This window comes from Entelurus aequoreus, linkage group LG25 (assembly GCF_033978785.1).
Source record: "Entelurus aequoreus isolate RoL-2023_Sb linkage group LG25, RoL_Eaeq_v1.1, whole genome shotgun sequence".
In the NCBI taxonomy this organism is placed as follows: Eukaryota; Metazoa; Chordata; class Actinopteri; order Syngnathiformes; family Syngnathidae; genus Entelurus; species Entelurus aequoreus.
The window spans coordinates 36,553,592-36,575,116 of NC_084755.1; the positions used below are offsets into that span (position 1 = coordinate 36,553,592).

The 21,525-nt window shown below is 38.3% G+C and overlaps 1 protein-coding gene across 2 annotated transcripts in view; it reads right to left on the bottom strand.

Annotated features, from left to right (window-relative positions):
- carm1 (coactivator-associated arginine methyltransferase 1) overlaps positions 1 to 21,525 on the bottom strand; it is a 74,052-nt gene that overhangs the window by 43,384 nt on the left and 9,143 nt on the right. For both annotated transcript variants that reach the window (XM_062036962.1, XM_062036963.1), the window contains exons 3-8: positions 16,749 to 16,855; positions 13,523 to 13,627; positions 11,903 to 12,013; positions 9,635 to 9,812; positions 9,413 to 9,503; positions 1,414 to 1,495 (exon numbers count right to left, since the gene is read on the bottom strand). In XM_062036962.1, coding sequence (XP_061892946.1) covers positions 1,414 to 1,495; positions 9,413 to 9,503; positions 9,635 to 9,812; positions 11,903 to 12,013; positions 13,523 to 13,627; positions 16,749 to 16,855 — 674 coding nt within the window. The remainder of the gene's footprint in view (positions 1 to 1,413; positions 1,496 to 9,412; positions 9,504 to 9,634; positions 9,813 to 11,902; positions 12,014 to 13,522; positions 13,628 to 16,748; positions 16,856 to 21,525) is intronic.

Consider the following 21,525-nt stretch of genomic DNA (forward strand, 5'->3'; position numbering starts at 1 on the left):
TTGAAAGATTTATTGTTAATAAATGGGACGCTTTGCGTTCCCAAACAGTCATCTCTGTCCCGACAATCCCCTCCGTGGTAGCAGGAACCTCTATATACTACGGTAATTACACATCAAAACCCTGCGGCTTATAGTCGGGTGCGGCTTATATATGGAGCAATCTGTATTTTCCCCTAAATTTAGCTGGCGCGGCTTATATTCAGGTGCGGCTTATAGTCCGGAAATTACGGTAATTATTATTTTGATCTCATACATGAACACTATATGTATCTATATGGACAACAAGTGTAGTTATGTCTTATGGCCATCAGGTGCCACCTTGAAAAGTTCTTACATTTGTTTTAATTGTTTATTTCTTATGTTTATAAGGCACTATCTTGCACAATTTTCACATTTATTTGTATTTATTGATATTATTATTTTGTTTCTGCCATATTACTTTGTTTATAATGCTTGTGTTGCTTTCATAGGCACATTCAATGTCTACTTGAGGTCCATGAAACAGTGTTCTTATCTACAATAACTCTTCTACAAAATAAATTATTTAGAATGTGTTGTCTGTGTTGTTTTTTCTAAATAAAACTTGGTTAAAAAATTTCAGAATAAGTACTTTTAATTTTTTTTCAGCACATTTAAATATACCGCGATAATAACAACTGATAATTTTGGTCTCAATAACTGTGATAAGAAATTTTCATACTGTGAATTTTTTAAATTTTGTCTCAACAAAATAGTAATTTAAAAAGGTATGAGCAATCAAGTCAAGTAAAATAACATGTTCTACTATTAGCGAGTAGGACAGGTTAGTCTTTTGAATAAATTCAAAAATAAAGATGAAAATTATAAGTTAATGAAATCAACACTATAAGGTTTGTAAGTCCACAGTCACCAAGAAATGTATTGATAACTTCTGGAGTCAGTCAAGGTTTCTACACACAATATTATAAAATGCTGCATTTTTTATGGCTTCGAAAAAACCCATCAAAAATAGATAAATGTAGCTGAAGGCGTTACGTAATGAGAAAACATTTAATGTCAACACTAATATAGAAACAAAACCAGAAAGATGTGTATTGAAATATATGGATAAGGTTTTTTTAGCCCTATTAATACACTATTTTATTACAAATTACATGAGGACATCACGTTTTACGTCCACCCTCTATCTCCGGGACCACATTACCGCAAGTAGATTGGCGATTTGTTGGAAACACTGTGTTTTATGTAACATAATGATTAATCACTATTAACAAACATGATTTCAATATTGATAAAATCATGATAATGATTTTGACCATAAATGTACAGCCCTAATGTAAAGTCAAACTAGTTTCATAATCCTTATCAGAATTAGTGGTAATCACTAAGATTCCATATATTTGGTGTTGTGTGATATGACATTCATACACATACCACAATTGGCTGGCGGAAATACTCATCGACTGCTGCTCCCCGCAAGGCAGAGAGGTCTACACCGTGGAAGGAAGGCTGGTACCTGAGGAGCCAGAAAGATTGTAATTATGAGCCACCTTTTTGATAGCTATACAACTTTTCAAATATGATCCATTGTTTGTGTAAAAACTTGAAAACAATATGGTTGGCAACACAGATGTTTTCACCTGGCCAATCATTTTCCCCAAACACTTATGAAATAAATGAAAACAATAATGAAAAATAGACCATGGTTGGGTCTCCACTTGCTAGGCATAAGCATCTTAAAGACAAGGAAAAATGCAACGACTAAAGCGGGGTACACACGAAGACAGATTTTTCCCCCCGATTTTCCCACTTCCGACCAAAGACCGCAAACGCCTGATTATCTTATGTCTTATAAGATTGTCTTGTGGTCTGGTCTCATATGGAGGTTAATTTGTGTTTTTATAACAAAACGTTTTTATTTGACACTGAATCTATGTAACAGAATTGTTTGCGTTTGATTATTGTTTTACAACAAATTATGCTGACAATTTAATTGGGAATTATTTTTTTTTAGCAAAATGCTTGTTTAAAAAATATGTGTGTTAAAATTCAGTGTATAAAAATCATTTGTTAAAAAATTATGTGTAAAAAAATCAGTGCTGAAAAATGTGCTGCTTTAAAAAGCAAGACTCACAAGACTGAAGCAATCTACCCTGTCTCAGAACCAGCCAGTGAGGTATCAAGTATGAGGTCACGTGACATTGGTCTTGCAAAACAGCAATAAAAAGGCTGCTAACTGGGCTACCTGGGCATAATACAACATAATAAACATTTCAAAGCAGCCCACTGGATATTTTCATACTAAAAAAATTATTCCAATGGTTAGAACCTGCACTTTTGAGCAACATATGGGTTACTACGGTAACCCCTAGAAGCTCTGCTTCATGCAGAACAGAGTGGGGCAGAGTGGGCGTGGCTTGTTTACACAGCAACAAGTCTGAGGCAGATTTCTACAACAAAGTTCTGCAGAAAATTGTTTATAAAAAGGGATCCAAGCACATACAGCAGATTAAATGGCCTGTGGTGTTTAGTGTTGCATAACCTTCCTCTTTTTAAGACCCGTGCCACGTGACTTTAAACTTGACACCTGGTTCTGAGACAGGATTGCTTCTGTCATAATTTACCGCAAGTGGGTCTAGCGTTTAAGCATCAAATTGTTATGCACTGAAGTTTTAAACACCGACTTTTCAAACACAGAATTTTCATACGCTGAAATTTGAATTTTTTAGAACCACAGTCTTGAGATACAGTATCACTTCCAAAAATGTTAAACGACATGAAGTAGAATTTAGATAATACAAATCTTAGTGTTGGTTCTACTGGGTCTAAGTGCCGCTTTTGATACAGTAGACGATCATATTTTATTAAATAGACTTAGACACCTGGTCTGCCGCTCTGGTGCTGGTTCTACTCTTATCTCACAAACATATGTTTTTATGAAAGTATGGATGCATGTTTCTCAGGAACCTTTTAAAAAAAACGTGTGGGTTTCCCCAAGGCTCAATTTTAGGTCCAATTTCTTTTCATCTTTATATGCTTCGTCTTAGGGAGGTCATTAGTAGACACAGCATCAGTTTCCACAGTTACGCTGATGATAAACAGTTGTTCATTGCGGTCTCCTGACAATATAAAATAATATTAATAAAATACATACCCTATATGACTACATTGTAAGCATCAAGGCATGGATGGCAGTGAATATTCTACAGCTCAACCAGGACAAAACAGAGGTTTTAGTTATAAGTCCTGAAGGCCAGAGAAACTTTTACAAAATTACGAGATATTAAACCTACACAAGCCATAAACAATCTGGGCGTGATTTTTTACTCTGAGCTGACTTTTATCGCACTTATCAAAAATATTACAAAAATAGGTTTTTATCATCGTAAGAACATAGATTCCACCCGTTTCTCTCAGGCTGACAAAGGTGCTAATGCATGCTATTTTGTGCAGTTTAGACTATTGTAATGGTCTGTTCTCCCCAAAAAGAATATCAGAACTCTACAATTATTACAAAACTCAGCTGGATGGGTGCTGACGAGGACCAGAGGGTGGGAGCACATTACACCAGTTTTAAAGTTGCTGTATTGGCTTCCCGTCCGCTTCAGATTCCACTTTAAAGTTCTATTATTAGTTTTTAAATGTCTTAATGGCCTTGCGCCAACTTATCTATCTGACCTACTTTACCATATCGTGGATCCTGAGGTCCTCTGACGCTGGCCCTCTATCTTTACCAAATACCAGAAGAAAGACCCATGGTTGTGGAATTTAGCCTCTATGGAACCCACCTGTGGAACAGCATGCCAGAGAGCCTCAGGATTGTTGATATTTTAAAAGTGAAGTGAATTATATTTATATAGCGGTTTTTTTCTCTAGCGACTCAAAGCGCTTTACATTGTGAAACCCATTATCTAAACCTTTAAGCTACATTTAAACCAGTGTGGGTAGCACTGGGAGCAAGTGGGTCAAGTAACTTGACCAAGGACAAAACAGAAGTGACTAGGATAGCGGAAGCGGGAATCGAGCCGGGAACCCTCAAGTTGCTGGCACGACCGCTCTACCAACCGAAGCGCACATTTTTAATCAGGGTTTTTACTGATCGTGTTGAAATCTCTTTAGGTTCTTAATTTGTATTCTGTATTTTATTTAATACTGTTATTCTCTCAATGTTATGTTCTTATTAATGTATTATTTATATTTTAGTTTTACATATATTTTAAAACCTCAATCCTCAGTGCTATGCCATGTTTTGTTATTGTCAATAATGCTTTGTGTGCATATATGCATGTGTTTTATTCCCTTTCTGTTAGTGCTACTTAACTGTAGATGAAAAGTGCTATAAAATAAAGTTTGATTGATTGATGTATGAAATAGTCGCATAGTTCACTGATCATCATCCAATCGAAATTGTTGTGTTTCATGTCGTGGTTGCGCCCTTCTTCAGCTGTTCCACTTACAAACGAGACACAGCAGATACATGTGCATTTAGATTTTTGATAGATAATTCAGATTGCCATTATGGTCCTTTTATCCTCGTCTCAATGGATGTTTGCAGGTGTCTCAATTGAAGAGGTCAAAATAGATTCAATGGCTTTCTGGAAGTTTATTTTATCATTGTATTATGTGTGATGTTCAATGCATCCAAACTTTTAAATGTAATATAATGTTTCCTTCTTCGAGCCTAAAAGGCACGTAGAAACAAAAGTACCTAAATCGACAGGAGAAAACGTGGAAGGCCACATTTAAAGGTTGCTCCACCCAAAGCGTGCAAGGCACACAATGACAAACTTCAGTAGAGGGGGAGAATCCTGCGCAGATCTTTTTCCACTCAAACACATGGGAGATTAGGGCCCCGTATCTCTGGGGAAGCCTAGACCTCGTGAGTCATCGCTACGTGAATTGTGACGTGGTACAGAAAGTAAACAAAAGCTGAAAAAGCATTGCAACTACCGGTACTTTGTTGAGAACATACTCAGTTGATGATACATTCGGTATTCACACAATATCCATTATTTTTCCAAAACAGTCTTTTTTTCTTTAAAAACCAGTCCCAAGATTACCATCCTGTGATCATCATTTTTCCTCTTTTCTGTCCGCTTCTGAATTGCCTGTTTTTCTGTTTGTTGCTATGGTGGTTGGTTGTTATGCTGTTTTTTCTTCTTTTGATTTTGTTAGATCACAGCAGTGTGCAATACTGTGAACTTTGGTATCAATCAGATACCAAGTAAATACAGGGCTAGCTAGTATTGCCGAAACTGATCCATACAGACACTTTTGGACTTCAAATGTCATTATCATTGAATAATTTGGTGAATTTGCCCCTCTAGTTGATTATGATTACTTGAGCACATTAAAATATGTTCTTCAAATAAAAATGTTTTTATATCTAAATACAATAATCTAAAATGATACATTACCAGGGTTTCCCGCAGCGCTTTGTTGTTAAGGCGGCCGCCTTAACAACAAAGAGCCACCGCCTAAACTAAAGTCTTAACAAGCTGCTCCGCTTAGTTCTGCCTCTGTCAGTACGTCTCTGCAGCACCCAGCATTGTCCCACCCACAGAACCATCTGATTGGTTACACGCAGGGCGGTAACAGCCAATCAGCAGTGCGTATTCAGAGCGCATGTAACAGCCAATCAGCAGTGCGTATTCAGAGCGCATAAAGTCAGTGTTCCTGCGTGGAGTGAGCAGAAAGGTGTTTAGCAGGTAAGGCAGTGGACTCTCCCCAAATTATAATAAACACCTCCCAGTTAACTACTAATAACATCACTATGAGCCCGTTAACGTTCTAGAAACATAAACGGCAGCTCACCTCGCTCGCAGTCCTTGAGGTGAAGGCTAATTAGCTTTTAGCGTAACGTTAGCTCACTGTGCGGTGTGTGTGTGTTACGGACAGCAAAGCCCTGTCTGTCTGAGAGAAAGACAAGCATTATTGACCTACAGTTAACAACTAAGTTATTTCATTTGACCTTTTTCTGTGTTGAAGCAGCAAAAAAGGACATTCTGTTAAAAGAAGAGTTTCTGTCTCTGATAGTTGATATAATAATGTAACTGCATCATAAAGCCTACATGAACTCCATGGTGTTCAGGGATGAATAGTATCTCCTTTTGCTATTGTACTATTTTTTCAGGCGACAGGCCGAGTTACACCGATCCTTACACCCACCCACCCCCTTCCCCGGTCTGTCCGCCGGAGAGACACCACCTTAACTAACAGATTTTCTGGGGGAAACACTGCATTCCTATATACAATTAAACATATATTAATGTTTAAATGTAAGCAAAACCACTACATTACCTAAACCCCAAATGTTTATACTCCAAAACAACAAACTCCAAACATTTTGGTTGTTTGCACCAGCCGCTAGACCAGGGGTCACCAACCTTTTTGAAACCAAGAGCTACTTCTTGGGTACTGATTAATGCGAAGGGCTACCAGTTTGATACAGACTTAAATAAATTGCCAGAAATAGCCAACACAAAATTGGCCCTAGTGTGTGAATGTGAGTGTGAATGTTGTCTGTCTATCTATCTGTGTTGGCCCTGCGATGAGGTGGCAACTTGTCCAGGGTGTACCCCGCCTTCCGCCCGATTGTAGCTGAGATAGGCTCCAGCGCCCCCCGCGACCCCGGAGGGAATAAGCGGTAAAAAATGGATGGATGGATAGCCAATTTGCTCAATTTACCTTTAACTCTATGTTATTATTAATAATTAATTATATTTACACTTAATTGAACGGTTTAAAAGAGGAGAAAACATGAAACGTAGTTTATCTTCAATTTCGACTCTTTAAAATTCAAAATTCAACCGAAAAAAAGAAGAGAAAAACTAGCTAATTTGAATCTTTTTGAAAAAATTTAAAAAATAATTTATGGAACATCATTAGTAATTTTTCCTGATTAAGATTAATTTTAGAATTTTGATGACATGTTTTAAATAGGTTAAAAGCCAATCTACACTTTGTTAGAATATATAACAAATTGGACCAAGCTATATTTCTAACAAAGACAAATCATTATTTCTTCTAGATTTTCCAGAACAAAAATTTTAAAAGAAATTCAAAAGACTTTGAAATAAGATTTAAATTTGATTCTACAGATTTTCTAGATTTGCCAGAATTTTTTTTTGAATTTTAATCATAATAAGTTTGAAGAAATATTTCACAAATATTCTTCATCGAAAAAACAGAAGCTAAAATGAAGAATTAAATTAAAATTGATTTATTATTCTTTACAATAAAAAATTTTTTTTTACTTGAACATTGATTTAAATTGTCAGGAAAGAAGAGGAAGGAATTTAAAAGGTAAAAAGGTATATGTGTTTAAAAATCCTAAAATCATTTTTAAGGTTGTATTTTTTTTCTAAAATTGTCTTTCTGAAAGTTATAAGAAGCAAAGTAAAAAAAATGAATGAATTTATTTAAACAAGTGAAGACCAAGTCTTTAAAATATTTTCTTGGATTTTCAAATTCTATTTGAGTTTTGTCTCTTTTAGAATTAAAAATGTCAGGCAAAGCGAGACCAGCTTGCTAGTAAATAAATACAATTTAAAAAACAGAGGCAGCTCACTGGTAAGTGCTGCTATTTGAGCTATTTTTAGAACAGCCCTGCGGGCTACTCATCTGGTCCTTACGGGCTACCTGGTGCCCGCGGGCACCACGTTGGTGACCCTTGCGCTAGACTATATCTGACCAATCTAAGTCTACGAGTACAAACTGCTGAAGCCTACTTGGATGAGAGGCGAATCAAACGTCTTCTAAGACAAACCAAACAGTCCAGTTGTGATCGATTGAATGCCCTGCGATTACAATGACCTGGATGAATGAGAGCATTCATAGACATACATTACCTAACATTACACTTTGTGAAAAATAACGCGGTTTGCACTGACAGATGAGAAGAGACGCTGAAGTTGCATGAACTCTGTGAAGAAAATCAAGTAATTTGCTGAACATATAAAACAGAAACGGCAACAATATTATTGATCCCACTAGTATTGATTCGATACCAATACCCACTTTGGTATGGATACTATCTTAGATCGATACGGCCACCCCGTATAGATCACATTTGTTCACGCAAGATTTCAGTCTTGCAGTACTAGAGTCAGGCTCCATAGTGGGACAGAATCGTCATGTGTGTGCTGTGTTGATATAATCGTAGCACACGGCCCTACTCAGTGGCCTAGTGGTTAGAGTGTTCGCCCTGAGATCGGTAGGTTGTGAGTTCAAACCCCGGCCGAGTCATACCAAAGACTATAAAAATGGGACCCATTACCTCCCTGCTTGGCACTCAGCATCAAGGGTTGGAATTGGGGGTTAAATCACCAAAAATGATTCCCGGGCGCGGCACCGCTGCCGCCCACTGCTCCCCTCACCTCCCAGGGGGTGAACAAGGGGTTGGGTCAAATGCAGAGGACACATTTCACCACACCTAGTGTGTGTGTGTGTGTGACAATCATTGGTACTTTAACTTAACTTTAACACACAAAAAGATCAAAACTACTCAATGCCTGATTTTTTGTCTTTATATGTGGGGTCTGCAACAGATACAAAATATTTACAAATATTTGTGTGTAATAGCCTTAAGACAAGATGGCCAAATGTTTGAACTAGTAAAAAAAATCAGCAGAAATATAAACACAAACTTTTGTTTTTGCTCCCATCTTTTCGTTTGCTGAACTCAAAAGATCTAAAACTTTTTTCATGTACGCAAGAGACTTATTTATTCCAAGTATTGTTCACAAATCGATCTAAATAAGTGATAGTGAGAAATGTTTTTGAAATGGCCCATTCATCTCACATGTGTGGCTTATCAATATGCTAATTAAACAGCACAGATGTGTTAGGCCTGCCAAAATTAAAGTTTTATCACACAGGACAATGCCACAGATGTCTCAAGTGTTGAGGGAGCGTGCAATTGGCATGTTGACCGGAGGAGTGAGCGGTTTGTGGATCATTGTAGATCGAGTGGCCCATTGTAGCTGTGGGGTAAGGCGTATCTTATTGACTAATAATGGGATTTTGAAGGCAGATATACTGTAACAAGATTCTGAGGCCCATTGCCATTCATTTTGTTTTTGATTTAGACAGATTTGTGAAGTATTTTTGAGAAAGATAGTCCCTTTCTCTATGAAAATGATTTATATCTTTAAGTTTCATGAAAGATGGGAGCAAAAATCAAGTGTTGATTGCTTAAGTGTTGTATTTTTGTTGAGTGTATATACTTTAGAAAATGGTAAAAAGCATAACAGACGTTGCCTATCGCCGAAGCACTTCAAGCAGACTATACATATCACCTTAATGCTAAATGTGTAACAACGGGCACAAAGCTAACATTAGCAAGCTGCCTCACCAGCTGTAACGATTAGATCAATTCCTTACATGTATCCCATTCATCTACATCATTTCTTGCCTCTTTCTTTCTCCTCACCAGAAGTTGGCTTTTGTGAATTGCTCCATGTACAGCTGTTCGTCTGTGAAGGGGGCAAGGTGAACATCCCCAAGAGTGGGAAACATTTTACCTAAAACACAAGCAACCAAGAACACACACACACACACATATATACAACATTAATTTAAATTTCACAAACTGCAAAACAATTCTAAAAAATAACTGTCTCAATATGTATTTTACTATTAACATCTTTCTTACCATTCGGTTTTAGGAACTTCTTGGCATGCAAGTAGCTCTCCAGCATGCGCTCATTGAACAGCATGTAGCCCATGGGCTCCGATATGATGATGTCAACCTGTTCAGGGAGTGTCACCTCCTCCACCTTTCCTGGGATAACAATTACATGCTCTCCAAGACGATTACTGTTAACCAGCACCTGCAGGGGGATAAGGCAGCATTCATTTAGTAAAAATTGTGTTGCGTATCAATCACATTGAATATCAAAGGTAATATACAGTGGAATCTTGATTTACGAACACCTTTATTTGTGAACTTTTTCGATTTACGAACATTTAGATCGAGTAAATTATGTATCCATGTGCAAACGCTTTTCACGCACAGCCACTACTAGTTATTTCTCAGGGCTTCAGCGTGTGTCTTTTCTGTGTTTTTTCGCCTTTTGACAAGTTTTGTCTATTTTGCGGATCAAAAAAAACAAAACAGAAGTCATCGCCATGGACCCACTCGATGCAGAAGCTAGCTCTCCAATCAGCTAAACAGACTCAATAACTCCACGGCGACGTTTTGGTTAACTAACTGAGGAATTTGTGAAACTGAAACAATTAAAAAAGAATGCCATTGTAAGTTAACAATACTAACACAGACACTCTTAAATGTTATATGCATATTAGCCAATGCTAACGACGCGAGCTTCATTAAATTATGATAGCCCGTACAAACATCCGTAAAAACGCTCCTACAGACATCACAGGTGGGACAGTTTAGTAAGTATGAATTGTTTTAGTTAAATTGTAAAACTTACAAACTATGCTTGGAGTGATGAATGAAGAATCCTCTTGAGCAGACACGCTAGGGACGGTTTTACTTCCGGTTTAAGGCATTTAAACAGCAAGTACATTTTCAACCCGGAACACCAATGGCGCCATAGCACAAACAATAACACCATTTCAGTGTATCTGCTTTTGTTCAATGAAAACTATTGAACAAAAAACATTTTGGCCATTAGCGGAGAAAAAAATCCACAAATTAGCCATATCGTTTTATTAACCGCAGGGTTCAAAGCGTAGGAAAAAAGTAGCATCTTATAATCCGGAATTTTCGGTATTTGTGAGTAGTACATTATTGCGCTCGCAAGTATGGAAGAATCAACGAAGCAGGCTTCGTACTACAGCAAGTTTTAATTGTGATGAGACATAGTCTTATATCACAGCGGCAGAGAAGACTACCGTAATTTCCGGACTATAAACCGCTACTTTTTCCCCTCGTTCTGGTCCCTGCGGCTTATACAACAGTGCGGCTTATTTACGGCCTGTTCTTCTCCGACACCGACGAAGAGGATTTCGGTGGTTTTAGTACGCAGGAGGAAGACGATGACACAATGATTAAAGACTGACTTTTCATATACCGGTAGGCTGGTTATTTTGATAACGTACAGGCGAGCACTTTGTATTACTTTGCACCGTTGTATTATTTGCACTCTGCACGAATGCTGTTCGCCATGTCAAAGATGTGAAAGTTTGATTGAATGATTGAAAGATTTATTGTTAATAAATGGGACGCTTTGCGTTCCCAAACAGTCATCTCTGTCCCGACAATCCCCTCCGTGGTAGCAGGAACCCCTATATACTACGCTAATTACACATCAAAACCCTGCAGCTTATAGTCGGGTGCAGCTTATATATGGAGCAATCTGTATTTTCCCCTAAATTTAGCTGGTGCGGCTTATAGTCAGGTGCTGCTTATAGTCCGGAAATTACGGTACCTCCCGTTCAGCGCATACGCACACAAACGGCCCCTACCCCTCACGCCCTCTCTGTCTGCTCTTTTTTTCTTCAGCTCTTGTTTGCCGATGTTGATGTAAGTGGATTTCATTTTTTTAAATGTTTATTATTGCAGCAATATGTTCGTTAAAGTTAAGGATTTTTGTGATTTCTGATCGTTTGTGAGGGCTTTAAAGGGACTTCTGTGTGTGTGCGCGTGTTGACAGAGCAGCGCAATCAAAACATCAGCTTGTTGTTGTCGTCGTTAAACAAAGTTGATCCATCACCTCCCTGTTGTATATAGCACTTTATATTGTGTTGAACGTGTACAAACCTTCACTAAAATATTGACTTTTGTCGAGGCTTTAACCCATGATTCATATTTACATTGTTTCTTGTGGATACATTTGCTTCACTTTACAAACTTTTCAATTTACGAACCCTGTTCAAAAACCAATTAAGTTTGTAAATCGGGGTTCCACTGTATTGGTATTGGAAATCACATGTATTTTGTATTCGTTTGTACCTCAGCGTGCTGAGCCATTGTGCTTGCCTCCACGGCATAAACCTTTCTGGCTCCAGCCTGGACGGCAAAAAAAGATAGTATCCCAGAACCACAGCCAACATCTAGCACAATCTGAAAATATAATGAAAGCCATGTCATTTTTTTTTTTTAACAAGAAAAAAAAACATTTACAGAAACGGATTTGTAAAAACAACATCACAAAGTAATGTCATTTTACAGAAAAGACTGATTTGGAAAATGAGACATGTAAATCTATATTCAGAGAAATCCCTGTACTGTTGCAAGTATACATTTCTTTTAATGTATTTGAGTAGACCGACTGACGTATTTACTAACAAATTCCACATCCATTTCTAGTAACGAGTAGTGGCATAAATTATTTGATCACCTACTGATTTTATAAGTTTCTGCTTTCACAACACATTAACAGTTTTATAGTATTATGGCTTATTTTAACAGAGAACATCCAATTATCTAATTATACAGCATTTTACTAAGTGAAATATGTATCTGATCTTCCGGCATGAATTCCTAACCTCCAAATACCAGTAATGTGCCAATGAATCACACAAATTCCTGTACCGACAGCAAAAAGCTTGGTGAGAAAAAAAAAAAAAATTTTGGTAAGACCATTTGAAAATTAAAGCAATAAAAGATACAAACCATTGCACTCATTCTGGGGATCCAAGCAAGATTTCACCTTGTGTGGTAAAAAATATTCTAAGAAAGGTGAGAAATCAGCTCAGGATAATTGGAAGGAGCTTGTTAATGATTTTAGGAGAGCTGCAACCACTGTCACCAGGTAAACTATAAGCAGTATTAGTAACATATTTTGGCTTAATGCATTGAAATCACTGCGATGAGGTGGTGACTTGTCCAGGGTGTACCCCGCCTTCCGCCCTAATGCAGCTGAGATAGGCTCCAGCAACCCCCGCGACCCCGAACGGGACGAGCGGTAGAAAATGGATGGAAGGATGGATTGAAATCCTTCAAAACCCACAAGGTCCCCTGCAGAAGAAGATATATGCAGGCATGTCTGAAGTTTGCCACTGAACACCTGAATGATGCAGGGAAAGCTTGAAAGAATGTACATGTTTTGCTGTACCAGAATATGATGAAGCAATATGTAGGACTTGGCTTCACTGGAACCACGGTGGGGGACGAGGAAATACCAGTGTGTTGTTTCTTTTAATGATTAACAATTTTGTTGACAAATTATACTATTTATAGTCACGGTGGAAAGTGGGGGGGAGCAGAAAATATTTGACAAGAACTGAGTTTCATGATTAAGCTCTTTGGCATAAACTTGATAAAACGGCATAAAATGTGTGGTCTTCCTGTTCCTTCTACCCTTATATATTGTATGTCTGTTCTTGGATGTGCTGTACTGAAAACAAATTTCCCCCTCGGGAAAATAGCTTTTTGAATTGACTTTCAATTGAATTTAACACACTAAGTTACAGGGAACTAAAACGTTATTCACATCAATACAATGAGGATATGCAAGTTAGTTCATCATTGTAGACAAGATGATTGTTTATATCCACAAAACAAAAACAAAATAATCTAATTTATGTGACTCACAACTGGGTTAAGGAAAACTTTAAAACAATCTCTTACCTTGTCCTTGAAGTCAGTGTGGTTCTGCAAAATAGCCCGTTGGTAGGTCCCTGTACGCACGTAGTCCTGCATCATGTTTTGTTGTTGTGAGAGGTAGCCATAAAACTGCAAGAAACAAAAGCGTCACCTCTGTATGTATTACATTTGATCAAAATTCTCAACTCTTTGTTAGTCAAGTGATGTTTTTCAAAATGAATTAAGATAAAAGGGAAAAACAGTGTGCTAGATATGTGTAGATATGTTTTTTTCAATAGTTTTTTATTGATTGGTTTACATTTTTTAGTACCGGTAATTTCTAATGTAATTTAAACTGCCCTTAAAAATACTGGAAAAAAAAACCAAAATCACCCTGACTTTGTTTAGATTACGGGGCAATTGTACAATATACTTAAAAGGAATGTTTGCAATCTTCAGTGCCTGCCTAGAGGACGCTAACTTTCCAAAGTGTTGTAAGAATGATATCCCACCCTCTTCCAGCTTTGAGTACAAACTACACTCCACATAACACACATGCACAAGTTATATTTGTTGTTATCTAATGATAACAATTCAGCAAAGTTTATCTACTAACGTTGGCTATCATTAAAAGTATAGCTTATTATTTTCTTAACCTTAAAGGGGAACTGCACTTTTTTTATTTTGCCTATCGTTAATTTTTTTTATAATACATTCTAGCTCGTAAATAAACGTAAATAAAAGTCCGCTAACTGCAGAGCCAATGGGAGGTCCTCTATTCCGCCCATGAAACCCAATAAATAACCAACCAAAAACTGCCAAAAATACTCCATTTACATTTTGTGACTTGAATATTAATAAGTATTAGTGATATTGTTATTATAAGCGCTAACAAAGTCAAAATATTTAAAGCGGCGCGGTGATCACGAGTTTGTGTGCCAATGTTGACATGATCGACTGATCAGCTGCGTCCTCGTTTCCTTGCTCGTCAAACTTTATTCTGCATCTTAAATCATGCCTCTTACCTGGATAGTAAAATAACGAGGTCGTATTCCGACAAATTGGTGCACTACGACAGCCCATTTAGACCCGGATAATGGGAGAATGACTTAAACAGACGCTAGGTGACCGCCCCCCTTTTCTTCGTACGGATTATGAAACATTCTTTATTTAAACAGGAATATATGAATATCCTAGTAGTCGGCATCATAATGACAGCAGACCTTGTACAGGAAGTGATGCAGCTCTCAAAGGCTTCCTTGTAAGCAGACTTTTGATGGCATTTATTTACTATTTAGAATGTATTAAAAAAAATACATCCATCATCATGTCCCCCCAAAATTACTGTTCCCCTTTAACACATTTTTGGGCCGCGATTGTCACCTACAGGCTTGCTAAGAAGTATGTTTCTCAGCGGTGGTTCGTTTGAGCCACAGAAGTACTAAGTTGTAATAAATCTTTCTGCCACTTGGCAGCAATGCGTCAGTCAATTGACTGAGTGATACAGGACAACCTTAAACAATCAACACAAGTCTGAAGCAAAATGTATGGAGAATTTTCTTAAGCGCAAAAAAGATGAAAGTGTGCAAACTATCGCCAAAAGGCTACATTTTTACCAAATAAAATCCAGACTTTATCAAATATGGCTGTGTCAACAGGGTTAACAAAACAGCAGAGGACTCTGCTTGGGCTCACACTTGTAAGAGTTCCTTCTTTTGCAGTATATTTGATTAGTAGGGGTGTAACGGTACGTGTATTTGTATTGAACCGTTTCGGTTCGGAGGTGTACCGAACGGGTTTCCACACGGACATATTAAGTAGCGTACCGCACGTTGTGTAAACAATGCACACCGAAGCACAACACATGGCAGCTAGCATGCGACCGGGCTACGATAGACTGACCATACGTCCTCTTTTCACCGGACATGTCCTCTTTTGCGGGGCTGTCCAGGCAGAGTTTCTTAAATGCCTCAAATGTCCGGCATTTTGAGTTAGGGTTGCGTGTATTTTCAATGTACGTTCAGGGTTAAGAAGGGGTTAAAAACAAAACAAATTGTGAAGGTGCGCAGCAGCATTGGTGAGGGAGGGGCAGAGACAGAGAGAGCGAGAGAGTTATGATAAACGCGCATGCGTCGCCAGGCTCTGCTTTTTATCCATAGATTTATCAGATTTAATTTTTTATTATATATAGCAGGGGTGTCAAAAGTGTGCCCCGGAGGCCATTTGCGGCCCACAGCTAATGTTTTAAAGGCCCACGGCACATTCTAAAAATACTATTAAAATAAACAAAAACATAACAAAAGTGAAATTAAAAAAGCTTAAAGGTTAAATGTAATTTAGAAACAGTTGCAATGTTGACTAATAAAACAAAGCTGCTTTTTCTTCTTCTTTCAAACTGTCATTGCTCAAAACATAATATTGAATCAAAATCAATGTTATTATGAATTATTGACCTATCCAAGGTTCCGATTACTTCACATCAACTATTCCACTAAGAAAAATATTTTTGGTGGAAGATTTTGCAAATTTGGTAAATAAATAACCAAAAAATTTATATTTTGTTGTTTTCTTACTGTACCGAAAATTAACCGAACCGTGACCTCTAAACCGAGGTACGTACAGAACCGAAATTTTTGTGTACCGTTACACCCCTATTGATTAGTATTTATTTTTGTAATCGGCCTGACAAAAATCTTGCTGGGAATGTTGTATGTGCTTGTATAAGTGTTAAACAATACTCGCTGTAATTTACACACGCGTTCATATCATTTGACAAGGTTTGGACTTGTGAAACTGGAAGTAGGTCAGATACAACTATTGAATATGATTAAAATCAAGAGTAAAATGACTAATTTAGTGTTAATACTTGAGTGGGCAAGTCAAAAACGTTAAGAACTCCTGTTCTATTGTATCTACATGAGTGCAAATTGTTAGTTGCTTTTCTGGGACTGCTTTTATTTATGTGCGTGTGTAGGAGACAGTCGTGAACGATACACAATGACATTTTCCTCAAGCCAACAAGCAACTTTTCTTCAATACAATTAGTAATTGTGAAAAATAAAGACATTCAAAGAAATATATGTTCAGTGAAACCATTAAAGGGTGGTCTTCTTTAAATATTTTTATATATGTAACTGAGCAAGTTGTTTAACTATGGCCTGCTTCCAACTAACGCCCCACCCTTTTTGGAGTTTAGGTTATTGAGCGCTACAGCTATAATTATAGCCTTTACAGTAACCTGCATTTCTAGTGAATGTGTAGTTCTGCTCACCTGGAAGTACTGCACAGCAGATGATTCCTCTGTTCTGTCGCTGAAGACCGAGTGCTCACTAAGATGCCCACGACAGTTCTTCAAGAGGTTATAAAAGGACTGAAAGTCTGATGTCGGACATCAAAGAAGAAACATAATAAATAGTTACTTCATGTCAAGGAGCCATTACACAATACTTTACAAATATAAGTATGGCCTTCAAATGTATTTATGTTGTTATATCTTTTCGTGAGACAACACTGAATAAATGACAAACTGATGCAATATAAAAAGAGTCAGTGTACAGCTTGTATAACAGTGTAACTTACGGCACCCTCAAAATAACCAAACACACAGCTATTAATGCCTAAACCGCTGGCAAGAAAAGTGACTACACTTCTAAGTGAAAGTCTAAATTGTGTTTTAACTCTTGAGCACTGAATCCAAGAGAGCTTCACAAGTTGCCTCCGCCTCTTCAATGAGAACATCACGGAGGTATAGTGCATGTTAATGACCTTGCGCTCCTCCACCTTTCTTATGCGGATGCCCCAAAGACACTCAATAGGGTCTGAAAACATGCCTGGCCAGACCATCCACCTTTACGTTCTCATACTAAAGAGTTATTCTTTATCAAGGCAGTGGTTGTCTTGGAGATGTGTTTGGGGTCATTGTCATGTTTGAACACTGCCCTGCGGCTCCGAAGCATGCTGTATTTTAGTATGTCATAGCACATGTTGACATTCATTGTTCTGTCGCGGATTTGCGGTGTTCAGGATTTGGAATGACGACACAAGAGACAAGAATGGAATGGATACAATAACTATATGGAAAATATAACAGAACGTATTACAATGCTTAACTCAGCCGAGGGCTCTGTCTGTTTACATCAATGATGTTCCAACAAGAGCCACAAACACACCTTTACAGTTTATTTTAAACATTTTGCAACATGTCTCCATCTATCTGCCTGGATATTAATGATATGTTTATCCAACAACGCAAGTTATCTTCACAACGCCATCGGTTAGTGGGCATATCTTCTGGTTCCAATCAGCTCCTTTTGGTCCTTCTTTTTTCCTCCTGTTAAATACAACTCAACATATACTGTTATAATTTGTTGTTCTTATACTGTCCGGTGTGCATGTGAGTCTACGTGTATGTTTTAATTAGTGAAGTGAGGGCCTTGAGTGGATATTTGAACTTAATTGTTACTCCTATTGATTCGTCACACTTCTTCGGGGAGTCGGGTGCATTTCCCGCACTCGACTAGAAGCTTCGGTTTCAGATGCTAGAATAAGTTTGTTGTGCCACTGCCTTTTTTTTTCAAACTAACTTTGCTGCATGCAGTCTTTTGTTCCACGTCTGTCGTTATAAAACTTAACTACAGACAACACTTTTCTTTTCTTTGGAACAAATGTCTCGCTCTTGTTAGCTATGTTTTGCTAGGTGTGTCTATCTCCGCTAAGGAAGTAAGGGGGAGAGGGCGGAGGCTATGGAAGTTCCAGGGGGCAAAAATTAAAATGTATGCCGAAGCAAGAGGAGAAAAAATATATAAAACAAAAATATGTATTTATCTTTAAAATCTTCTGCAACAAAAACAAAAATCTAATTTATAGCCCTAGCTTACTTTGAGGGTTCACGTCAAACAAGTGGTGTCCAAATTCACCTGTAAGATTAAGTTAAGGGCTAAGTGCCAAGGGGTGTGTACTCCTTAAAACAAAGTATGGTACCTCCCAACCAGACTTGAGTTGCAACCAGGGGCTATGAGAAGAAGGCTAAGTAGAAAGCACATCAATTTAAGTAATTATGAGCGTTATTGAATTTTATAGTAATGACAATTGTGTTTTATCAGGTCCTTTGCTACTTCACGTAAAATTTGTCGTGTCGAATTTTGTTTTAATTTTAAAATCGCTCGTCATACGTACTAGCTAACGTGGCTGTGGCGTGTAAACCAGGAGTGGATTTCGGGCTGAAGTAGTTATGTTATGTTATGTTATGTTATTTTCATTTATTATGCGCCCCCCAACCAACTGTTACATCAGCCCGGGGCGCAGCCCGACTGGAGAAACAAAAAAAAAAAAAAAAAAACAAAAAAAAAAAAAAAAAAAAAAAAAAAAAAAAACAGAAACAGAGACTGAGACACACAAAGGAATCTAAACTAAACATTTAAGACTCACAATGAAAACATAGATTAAAAGTCATCTGCGGTAAAAAGGTGAGTTTTAAGCCGTGCTCTAAAAGAGTCCAGAGTGGTGGCGGACTTAATACTCAGGGGGAGCTTATTCCACAACCTAGGTGCCATCACTGAGAAAGCACGGTCTCCCCTTGTCACTAGGTTTGACCGTGGGACCTTCAGGGTCATCTGGTTGTCTGATCTAAGGCAACGACCCAGCCTGGAGCTGGTGGGTTGGTCCAGGAGATCTTTAATATAAGCTGGGGCGAGACCATTGAGCGCTTTGAAGACGAACATGACGATCTTAAATTTCACTCTACACTTCACTGGGAGCCAGTGAAGGGAGGAGAGGATGGGAGAAATATGTTCCCTCATTTTTGCGCCTGTCACCAGCCTGGCAGCCGCATTTTGTACTAGCTGCATGCTATGGATGGTCTTGTTGGTGACCCCAGCATAAAGGGCATTGCAATAGTCCAGTCTAGAAAAAATAAGCATTAACACGACCCTCCGTAGGTCACTGGGGGAGAGGAAAGACTTGATCTTGGCTATGGTGCGTAGTTGGAAAAAACAGGATTTCACCACAGATTTCACTTGTTTGTCAAACTTGAGGTCTGGGTCGAATATGACCCCGAGGTTTTTGACATGGGGTTTTTCAAGAGTGGCCAAACTTCCCAAATTCTTTCTGATCTGACTGACCGAGGTGGAGTTGCCAAACAGAAGAATTTCACTCTTGGTGTCATTGAGCTGCAGGAAGCTTTGTGACATCCACTCCTTTATGTCCCGCAAGCAGTCTTTCAAAAGGTCCAGCCCAGAGGGATCATCTGTCTTGAGTGGAAGATAGATTTGAGTATCATCAGCGTAGCAGTGAAAGGAAATTTTATGGCGATGAATGACTTGGCTGAGGGGGAGCATGTAGATGGAGAACAGGATGGGACCCAGTATTGAGCCCTGGGGGACCCCACAGGTGAGGTTGACACAGCGGGAGGAATGGTTTGCTATGTTCACAGAGAAGGTTCTGTTGTATCCTGCCTTCGGCCCAGGTGCAACTGCGATAGGCTACAGCCCTCCCGCGACCACAAAAAGGACAAGTGGTAGAATAAGGATGAATGGATGGAAGATCCGGGCTTAGTCCAGATGATCGTTTTTTAGCATGTACTTAAAATTGGTGCTTTGTTTTAAAACGACATGGCATCTAAACTATAACATTTTGACCACCTTATTTAAAACCTCTTGCTTACTTGCTTATGGTAGTCCATCGTATCCGATGATGACTTCCACTTCTTCTATTGGTGAGTTTTGAGGTGACTAAAAAGTCCAATACGAGAGCCACATGGTCTATTGCAATGGGGGCATATGAAGTTAGTGTTTGTTGTGGTCTTGGCTGCAGGGCCCATCTTCCTACTCTGGCGTTTCCCTTCCCTCGCTGCGCTTCTCTCCTCTTCAAAATGTTGAAGGCCTGCATGGCAGAGTTGCCTCCAGAGAGGGCGATCTGAGGCAGAGCTTTCCAGCTGTGTGTGCTGTATTCCACACCTGTTGAGAGTTATTTTCAGTTGGTCCTTGTATCTCCGCTTTTGGCCTCCTGCAGATCTCTGGCCATGATGAAGTTGTCCATACAGCAGTTGTCGCGGAAGTCTATCAACTGACATTCTGATGGTGTGGCCGGCCCATCGCAGTTGGTACTGGAGAAAAGTGGCCTCCATGCTCTTGGTACCAGTTTTAAAACCTCTAAAGGCTTAGTGGCCACAGGCGTGGACAGCACCTTTAAGCTCGTATTTCCAAAATTGTGTACACTACTGAATTGGGGTTTTATGGCCGCTTATGTGGACACTTATATTGCCCTCTGGTGGTGTCAGAAGAGTATAACATACAATGGAATTTGGAAAAAAAAACTGTAAAAATAAAAATTAGCATGTCAATAAACAAGAAGTACACATTTGTGTACTTATGGACTAAGTACATCATATCAAAAGATGATTCTTAGTTTTTATTCTAATTAGGGTCCAATAAGCCCAAATAGTAAAGAGAAATTTAAAAAAGCATGTAAACAAACAGCTTGGGCCTTAATAGGTTTTAAAGCAGATAAAAAAAGCCCTCTAATACACTTATAAATTAATATGCTTTAATGGAGCAAAATTAACCTATCACCCAAGCTTTTTTTGATTATTCCAATGTCGCTATGGAGAGAAATTTGGGTCTTTTTATGCAATCAAACAAAAGGAAGATTTGCGGGAAGAAAAAAAAATATATATATTAGCAGAATTGTCTTGCTATCATTCACTTTCTTTGGATCAACTTTACAGATACTAAGCTAACATTTAGTAAACCAGCACAGTAACGTCCAACACTTTTCAAATAAGATTCATAAACCTGAATCATCACTCGTTTAATCACAGCTGGTGTTGTTGTAAATCTGTTTTGGTAATTTTTGTAGAAAATAAACAAAATAACTTCATATTATTCATGTCACAGTCTTCCTACACTCAGGCAGATTTGAGGCTTTTTTTTTAAGAAAACATCTGGGGCTTGTGCCCTATTAGCCACCTACTTAACGCCGCCCCTGTAGTAAAGTATGATATTAGAGTCACAGCAAACGGACTTCACTACGATTTACTACAATTGATGAAT